We start from the raw sequence: 9,163 nt of genomic DNA on the forward strand, positions 1-9,163 counted from the left end.
GCAAAGAGACAGAGGTTTGCTGTCCCCTCACCCTAACCTCTGATGCAGATGTTGAACCAGCACAGGGCATCGGGAGGACAGCTGGGCAAGGAGCCATGATCTACCCCCAGCCCCATGTGGAGCATCTGCAGTGTGACATTCCCTCCTCACCCCGTTATCCTAGGCACAGATGATGACTTTCAGCACTTACTTTATAAACTGGGAGAGTGGGGCTCAGGGGGATTAGGTAATACCCAAGGCTGCACAGTTGGGTTTGGGTCCTAGGTTTCTGACTCTATTTTGTTTTGTTTATTGAGACAGCATCTTGTTCTGTTGCCCAGGCTGGAGTGCACTGGCACAATCATAGCTCACGGCATCCTCGACCTCCTGGGCTCAAGCAGTCCTCCTCCCCCAGCCTCCTAAGTAGCTGGGACTACAGGCATGCCCCACCACACCTGGCTAAATTTTTATTTTTAAAAATTTTTGTAGAGACAGGGTATATTAGTCAATTTTCACGCTGCTGATAAAGACATACCAGAGACTGGGCAATTTTCAAAAGAAAGAGGTTTAATGGACTCACAATTCCACATGGCCTCACAGTCATGACGGAAGGTGAAAGCCATGTCTCACATGGTGGCAAACAAGAGAAGAATGAGAGCCAAGCCAAAGGGGTTTCCCCTCATCAAACCATCAGATCTCATGAGACTTATTCACTACCATGAGAACAGTATGGGGGAAACTGCTTCCATGATTCAGTATCTCCCACTGGATCCCTCCCATAACACGAGGGAATTATGGGAGCTACAATTCGAGATGGGATTTGGATGGGGACACAGCCACACCATACCATCACAGCGTCTCACTGTGTTGCCCAGGCTGGTCTCGAACTCTTGGCCCCAAGCAATCCTCCTGCCTCAGCCTCCCAAAGTGTTGGAATTATAGGCATGAGCCACTGCACCCAGCCTCAGGTTTCTGACTCTAAATTCTATCTCACACTTGTCTCTGATGCCTGGCTGAGGAGAGGAACATATATTAGGAGCAACTGAGCCATGTTTGAGAGTGGGGAGCAGTACGGCCCAGAGAGGGCAGGCTGTCCCAGCAGATGATTCCACAAGTGATCTGTGGCCACTCCTCTGCCCTGTCCCTTGATGTGTGCTTAACTAAAAAATGGGAAGATGCCAGCCATCTGGCTAGGGATGGGGAGAGTAGCTTCTTAAAGCCAACCAGTCCCTCCTCTGGCTCTTAGTAGAAAGAACCCAGCCATCCAATTCAGAGTGGACCTGCCCCACGGCCCCCAGCATCCATAGCAACATGACACAGGAAGGGAGAGAGGAGGGGATTTCTGAAATGACTTAAGCTCTGGCTTGCTGAAATGGCCAGAACTTTGGTCAGGTAGTGCAAGGTAGACTGTACAGGAGACAGGAAAGCAGAGATCGAGTCAGACTATAGTGGATTTCAGGGCCAAGACAGCTGTAGCTGCACCACATGTCCCTGTGCCTTCCAGCGGGAGAGGGGTAGTGGTCAGAGTGGCAGGTCAAAGCTGGGCTCCCCTACTCTGCACCCTCAGACCTCCCCTAGCTCCTGTTCGAATCAGCCCCTCCATCGCCTCTCCAAGTCTTTGACTGCAGAAGCTTCTGGGTGCATCCTGGGCCCCAGAGATCAAAGACCTTGAGCTCAGGTCATGCCTGAGTCACTGGCTTGATGAGTTTCTCACCCCCACTCCCTGCAGATGGATTAATTTCAGTCCCATCAGGAGGTCCTGGAAGCCCTCCAGCCTGTCCCCCATTCTTCAGTATCTCCCTGGGTTGCCGTTTCCTCCCCAGTCACCACCTCCCACACACATACGGAGGCTTTTGGGTGCATGCTGCAAAGAACAGCTCCCCCAAGTCCACTGAGAAGTTCTTCTTGCAGTCTGACCTGCCTCTGCCTCCTGCCGCCGTTCTCCCTTGGTGGCAGGTGACACAAGTGCCCCACTCGCTTCCTGAATGTCATCACATCCCCCTCCCCCAGGCGTGACCCTGACCATTGGCATCCCCCTCCCCCAGGACCACCAGGAAAAGCAAGGCCGTCTGGGTAGAGAATTAGGGGGCTTAGTTCAGATACCTGCCCTGGAAGGAGACAAAGATTCTGTCTGTGTCTCTGGGTGGGTTAATTAGCTCTGGGCTTGAGTTTCCTTCCTCTCCCCACACAAACAACTCCTCCCCCACAAAACCCCTTCCTAACAAACCTGTTTTCAGGAGCTGCTGCTGCCAACTCCTCCCAGATCTTCTTTGTCAGTGTTGGCTGCTCCAGAGATTACAGGTTATTGTCTGGTGGAGACAGGATGCTGAGGGGGTGGGGGGCTAGCACTGGGACCTGGGCTTGGAATGCAGGACTGGAACCAGCTGTGGGCTGGCTGCCTCCTTCCCCGACTCTGCCCCCTCCCACCCACCAGGTGCTCAGGTCAGCAAGAGCTAGCTTTTAGGAAGAGGAGGGAAAGGAAGGAGCAAATGGAGGGGAGAAGAATGGGGGATCAGGGTGGGCAGGGGAGGGGTGTCAGGAGTTCTAGTGGGTGTCAGGAGTGTGGTGGCTCATGCCTGTAATCCTAAAACTTTGGGAGGCCAAGGCAGGAGAATCATTTGAGGTCAGAAGTTTGAGACCACCCTGGCTAACATGGTAAAACCCCCTCTCTACTAAACATACAAATATTAGCTGGGTGTGGTGGTGGGCACCTGTAATCCCAGCTACTTTGGAGGCTGATGCAGAAGAATCGCTTGAACCTGGGAGGGGGAGGTTGCAGTGAGCCGAGATCATACCACTGTACTCCAGCCTGGGTGACAGAGTAAGACTCTGTTAACAAAAAAAAAAAACAAACGTTGTAGTGGATCAGATAGATAAACTCCCTGCTCTCCTTCCTGGCATTGCCCAGGTAGCAGATCCAAGGGTCCAGGCAGGACACTAGACTAACAGTGGCAAGACACCTAGATCCCCGCTCCCAACCCCACGTGGCCAGTGCTCTTGGATAAAGTGGCAACACCTCTCTGAGGCTCAGTTTCCTCTTCAACAACAGCAGCATCCCCTTCTATTTAAGGGATGGTGAAGAGAGGATGAGTGCGGCTGGGCAGGAATGGGCCCCTGCAGCAGCAAGTCCTGAGGCAAGAGGGCGGCCAGAGCGGTCCAGCAGGCAAAGCAGGGCAGCAGCTCCTTCCCTGGAGGTCCCTGAGGACAAAGTCAGCCCTGCCAACCCTTGCTTTAGTGTAAAAGGCCCCGGGCAAGGGTCTTCTCCAGGAGTGGGGTGTGTGACGGATGCTCTCTGGTACCCTCCCCCAGGTCCTGGTCTGCACATTTGTCCCCACACTTCTCCCTTGGGGGAAGAACATGCCCTGTTCTTTCCACCTGCAATAGGGATGGGGGAAACCAGAGAATGGGCAGCTCCTTACTCACAAAGAGAGACAGGGCCCAGGAATGATGCTGCTTTCCAGGCAGAACCAGGAGTCCCTCCCTCGCGCCCTCCCCTCCTGTCCCTCACATCCCCCCCTTCCCTCTGTCACTCTGGCTGGGTTTCATTTGCTCCAGGTTCAGCGCTCCACGGTGCCTCCAAAGGCAGAGAATGCTCTTGGGTGAGTGCTGAGGACACCTGGGCTGGGAGGTGGGGAGAGGGCTTAGGTGAGGGTGGTCCTCTCCCTTCTCCCCAGCCCAATTCTTTCCTGCTATCGTTGGCCCCCAAAAGTTGTCTGTCAGAGACGCCAGTAGCCAGTTGACTCAGCCCTTTTCCCAGGTCCAGGGCTGGGCAGGGAAGCCCCCACTCTGGCCGAGAACAAAGGTGGAAGGAGGGGCAGGAATGGTGGGGAGCTGGAGGTCTACCCTGCAGGAAACAGGGGTGCCGGACATCTGGGCAAACACCTGTCCAGGGAGCCTGTGTCAAAGGTTCCTCGTATCAGACCTCACCTTTAACCGCCTCTGAGGGGCCGGGGGATGGGGGGACATCCGAGGGGAGTGAAGAGGGAGCTGTTACTGCAGCAGAGAAAGAAGCAGACAGAGGGAGATGGAAATCAGGGTGTCTCCTCCCTGAGATCTGGCCAGTGTACTGGGGTCCACACTAATGCCCCCTGCCTTTATCTGTGGTCTCTCAGCTCACCTCTCCACAGAGGGTTGCCTGGCCTTTTTTGAGGGAGATAGCCATCACCCATCAAAGGGTGTTTTGGGGAACCCTTTCCTTGGGGGCAAAGGCCTGGAGGGGAACTGGGGGCAGAGTTTCTCTTGTGACTGGGCTTTGGAGTCTTCCTCCAGCTTGTGGGGGAGTCTGCACATCCTGAGTGCTAGATGACCCAGAAGTGGCTCAGCGGCTCTGGAGGATGTGGGGGTGAACCCCCTGGCCATGGTGGGAGTGGGCACGCGGTGGGTCTTGGCTCAACCTCCCACTCCCACCTTTGGCTCTCTCTCCCCTGGACTCCCATATTCTTCGCAGAGTGTAGGTTTTATCCATGATAGAAATGGCAGTGTCAGTATTTGAGATGTGTTGTGTGCATGCATGTGCCTCTGGGAGGACCCTGTTGTCCACCCTGTGACTTGGGGATAGGGGGGTTGGAGAAAGTGGGAAAGAGACTCTGTTTGGAGATATGCTTTTTTAAGTCCGATGCGTTTACTTTTGTAAGGGGGGCGTGTGCGCACACCGATCTCTGCATCTGCATATGGCTCTTTGTGTACATGCATCTGTCCTTGTGAAGGTGTGTGCCACTGTGTACCCATTGCTGTCCGCCGTCTGTATCTGTAAGGGTCTGCATGTTCATGTGCATCTGTCTCTCTGGGTATGTGTATACACAAGCATGTCTCTGTTGCTCGTGCCCATCTGTGTATGCACGCACGCTCTTTCGTGGCCAGTGTATCTGCCTTTGATTCCTAGCCAGCATGGGTATCTGTGTATCTTGGCATCAGTACCACCTCCATATGAATCTTGTGTGTAGAGAGAATACATCGTCTAACTGTGGGGAGAGGTATGTATGTGTGTGCCTTGATGTGTATACCTGTCACTATCCATGGGTGGTATGGGCCCCAGGTTGTGTGTCTGTGCTCGTGTGTGTGTGTGTGTGTGTGTGTGTGTGTGTGTGTGTTTCTCAGTTGTGGTAAAACAGCAGGATGTGGTTTTCCCAGATCCTCTCCCTTGGTGGCCGCCAGGGTGATGTTATTTTACAAGATGTCTGCTTTGTGCCCTGCCCCAGCCTCAGTTGGACCTTTGGGGGCAGCCTCTTCTCCTGTACTTGGTCTGGCTTGCCCATGCCTCTGACCATACCCTACCCTCTTGAGGCAGTGGCCAATGAGCCATGGCTGCTCCAAGACACTTACGGTGGCTGTTCTGCTGCAAAACGCCATCCAAGAAGACCTACCTGCATCCTGACCCTTTCGGGGTGCAGAATTCTAGACCTCAGGGCTGTGTGGTGCCATTCGGGGGCAGCTGTGGGGGCTGCGGCATCTCCCTTCATTGGAGTGTAGCCAGGAGTCAGGCGGCCACACGTGTGTGTGCATGTGACTTGCACACCATCCCACAGCCCTAGGGCTGGGGTTCACAGTGAATGTCAGAGGCAGACGGTGGGTGGCACAGAGCTGTGCTGCATGGAGGATGTTGGGGCGGGGGAGTTCCCAGCAGCCACTGGTGGGGCCAGGACCACAAATCAACATGCACCCTAGGCCTTTTGCAGGGGAGCAATGTACACAATTTTGAGGGGATTGGAAGGCATTTCTGGGTGACTGTATGCTGTCTGGAAGGGGAGACGGGTCATCAGGTGCCTCCAGATTTCCTTGATCCACAGCAGCAGACCTGCTTCCTCTCTGGCCTCCACACCAGCACCTCCTTGGGTCTTCAGACCCATTTCTGTCCTGCCCTAGCCTCCTTCCCGGGTTGTCAGTCCCACTTTACAGATGAGAAGGCAGGCTCATAGCTAAGTGTCCAGTCCAAGGCCTCAGAGTTAAATATAACTGGAGCTCCATCCCAGGCCTCTGGACTCTGTCCCTCTGGTTCTGGGAGAGTTGTGGCACCACAACCGCACATTCCTCCTGCTGGGAACCTCCTCAGTTCACCTCTCAGGGTAACACAGACAGGGTGAGGGTTGGCTGTATCTCAGAAAGTTCTAGAGAGAGGTCACTTCCACCTCCCTCCCTCTTCCCCACTCTGTCAACCCCACTGCAAATAACTTGTTAGTTATTTGCAGTGGGGTTGAGCTTCCCAGCTCCAATTCCCCACCAGGTGGGAAGGTCAAAATTCCCAGCATTCCCCTGGAGCCATCCAGCATCAGGCACTGCCCCCACCCACCCCAATTCTTCATGAACCTGCAGCGCCCAGTTAACTTCCAAATGGATCCTTGCTCTGCCATCCCATTGCCAGGAGTGCCCGTCCCCTAGTAAAAGTCCACTTACCCATAATGCTGCGAACCCTCATTAACCCGCCCTGCAGACCTTCACCTGACCGCCCGCTCCTTCGTGATCGCAAAGCACTTTGCTGCCAAACTCTCAGAGCCTTTTGCAGCCTCCACCGCGCTCTACCTGTCGGTCTCTGACGGCTGTGAGCCCCTCGAGGAACCCCGGATACACGCGCGGACCGAGTGAACTCCGGCCCCCGCTGCCTGCGGTCTAGCCTCAGTGGCTCCTGCGGCGGCGCGTGCGGCGGGGGCCGAGGGCGGGGCCGGGCTGAGCGCGCGGGGCTGGAGGCGCGGCAGGTGGGCGCGGCCAGGTGAGCCCCCCGGGCGCCGCCCGCCCTGCCCGCGACCCCGGCCGGCGCCGGCTGCTGGCGCCTCTTCGCCCGCGTTGCCGCTAGTGGCTGCTGTCGCTCCGTGGAGCCCAAGGAGACCACGGCCAGAGCGTCCACCGCCCAAGATGGTGGCTCCTGTGACTCCGTGAGTGCGAGCGGACGGGGCGGGGGCGCCGGGCCAGGCTGGGCGCCCCCTCCCGGAGCGGGCGGGACGGGCGGGCGGGGAGGCTCAGTGCCTCCGCGGGACCCACCGAGGGCTCTGTCATCATGCGCCCCCCGGAGGAAGTTCCCCTGCCCTCCCCGTCCCAGCCCCCAGGTGGATGGGTGAGAAGGGGTGCAGGGGAACCCCTTCTCACCAGGGCTGCCAGAGCAGGGGGCGCCCGGCCCTACTCTGCTGAGAGCTGGACTCCTCTTAGGGGGTTCCCACAGCAAGGCGCCCCCAGGAGCCCGGGGAGGAGGCTCGGGACCCACATCCTGGAGCCACATGAATGCTGTTTGAGGCTTACATGCCGAGGGGCTCTTGTCAAGTTGTTCTGGCTCCCATCGGGCTGGTCAGGGTGTGGAGAGAGGTGAGGGAGCTGGGGGTCAGCGATAAGTGTGCCCTCCTGGTCAGCCTTGGTCACAACTGGACCCATGTAGTTTTGTTTACAACCCACTCCACCCAGCGTGCTTCCCTGAGGTTGAGGTGGTGAGAATGTCAATGGAATTTGACCTGTTTAGAGTAGCTCTGTCCGATAGAACTTTCTGGGATGATGTAAATGTGCTGTCCAATGCAATAGCCACTAGCCACACTGGCTGCTAAGCACGTGAAAAGTGCCTAGTGTGAGCTGAATGCCAAATGTTTTATTAAATTCTAAGTAATTGAAACAGCCGCACCTACAACAGCTGCAGTGGCCAGCTGCTGTGTTGGACAGAGTCATTTTAGAATCTCTACCTTCCCAGGCTCTACCTACCTGCCCCTTTGTTCTGCAGAATGGGCAGGATAGGCAGCTTCGAGGTACATGGAAAGGATCTGACACACTTCCATAAGGAGATCACCTTGCTCTTGCACCCCTCTCGCCCCCATTCTAAGATCCTGTGTGTAGTGGGGCTGGGCAAGGTCATAGAATCACAGGATCTTGAAAAGAAAAGATGTCAAAGGCAGTTGTTTTAATCACCCAACAGGCAACCAAGGGCTTGCTCCACTGCCCTCTCTGCCTGGGCATCTGCCCTTTCTTATTCACTGCCCAATTGTGTGGTGCACTTGCTGGGTGTCAGGCACTGTACCCGTCTCTGGGATTCAGACATGAAGAAGTTAGTTACTTTTCCTGCCCTCAGGGAACGTGCATGAGAAGGGGGGTGGAGAGAGAATGAAGCAAGAGAATTACACAGAGAGAAGCAGAGATTTATGACCGAGCATGGTGGCTCACGCCTATAATCCTAGCACTTTGGGAGACCGAGGCGGGTGGATCACCTGAGGTCGGGAGTTTGAGACCAGCCTGACCAACATGAAGAAACCCCATCTCTTACTAAAAATACAAAATTAGCTAGGCATGGCGGTACATGCCTGTAATCCCAGCTACTCGGAAGGCTGAGGAGAATCTCTTGAACCTGGGAGGCAGAGGTTGCCGTGAGCCGACAGTGCACTCCAGCCTGGGCAACAAGAGTGAAACTTTCTCTCAAAAAAAAAAAAAAAAAAAAAAGCAGAGATTTGTAATCTGTGGGGCACGCACTGGAGAGAACAAACAGGGAGCAATGACAGAAAAGAAGCTTGCTGGGAAAGGATGGTTAAGCTAAGGCCAAAGGGGAAATGGAACAGTCCAGGTAAAGCATTGGGAGGGCAGCTGGGAACATTCTGGAAGAAGGGACAGCACATGCAAAGGACCCAGGGGATGGGAACCTGGCACTCTGGAGGAACCCCGAGAGAAGGTCAGTGTTACTAGGAAGGAAGGGAGATACAAGTGGCCACCAGAGAGGTCAGTAACCCTGAGCACTTGGCAGACCTCAAAGGAATTCTGGCCCTGGCCTTAGAGGAGTGGGTGGTTGTGGAGGGGTCTAAAGCAGTTTTTTTTTTTTTTTGAGACCAAGTCTCACTCTGTGTCCCAGGCTAGAATACAGTGGTGTGATCTCAGCTCACTAAAGCAGTATATTTTTAAAAGCCTCCTCTGGCTAAGGGTAAGAGTAGAAACCCAGCATGCAATCAGGAAGCAACTGCATTTGTCCAGGCAAAGATAAAGGTAGCCTGGACAAGGCCACCAGGCAGCAGTGTGGAGGGAAGGGACAAGTTAGAAGTGGATTTTGGAGGGAAAATCAATAGGACCTGTGGATGGAGCAGGTTCTGGATGAGGAAGACAGCAGGGATTAAAGGGCAGGTTTCGGCTGGGCGCGGTGGCTCAAGCCTGTAATCCCAGCACTTTGGGAGGCCGAGGCGGGTGGATCACGAGGTCAAGAGATCGAGACCATCCTGGTCAACATGGTGAAACC

At 55.2% G+C, this 9,163-nt stretch overlaps 2 protein-coding genes across 7 annotated transcripts in view; both read left to right on the forward strand.

The window, feature by feature from the left end:
- ZNF385C (zinc finger protein 385C) overlaps window positions 1–9,163 on the forward strand; it is a 69,391-nt gene that overhangs the window by 38,070 nt on the left and 22,158 nt on the right. The window contains exon 3 of one of the 6 annotated variants that reach the window (XM_037731664.1): window positions 3,535–3,578. The exons of 2 other annotated variants lie outside the window; for them this stretch is intronic. In XM_037731664.1, the coding sequence (XP_037587592.1) occupies window positions 3,535–3,578 (44 nt within the window). Of the gene's footprint in view, window positions 1–2,823; window positions 3,579–9,163 lie in introns of those variants that run through there. 3 more of the 6 variants (XM_037731661.1, XM_037731662.1, XM_037731660.1) reach the window with 3 other exon arrangements.
- CUNH17orf113 (chromosome unknown C17orf113 homolog) overlaps window positions 4,729–9,163 on the forward strand; it is a 14,560-nt gene continuing 10,125 nt past the window's right edge. Inside the window, exon 1 of the mRNA XM_017509433.2 lies at window positions 4,729–6,845. The gene's annotated coding sequence lies outside the window, so the exon portion shown is untranslated. The remainder of the gene's footprint in view (window positions 6,846–9,163) is intronic.

The sequence above is a fragment of the Cebus imitator genome, unplaced genomic scaffold (genome assembly GCF_001604975.1).
Source record: "Cebus imitator isolate Cc_AM_T3 unplaced genomic scaffold, Cebus_imitator-1.0 Scaffold415, whole genome shotgun sequence".
Classification (NCBI taxonomy): Eukaryota; Metazoa; Chordata; class Mammalia; order Primates; family Cebidae; genus Cebus; species Cebus imitator.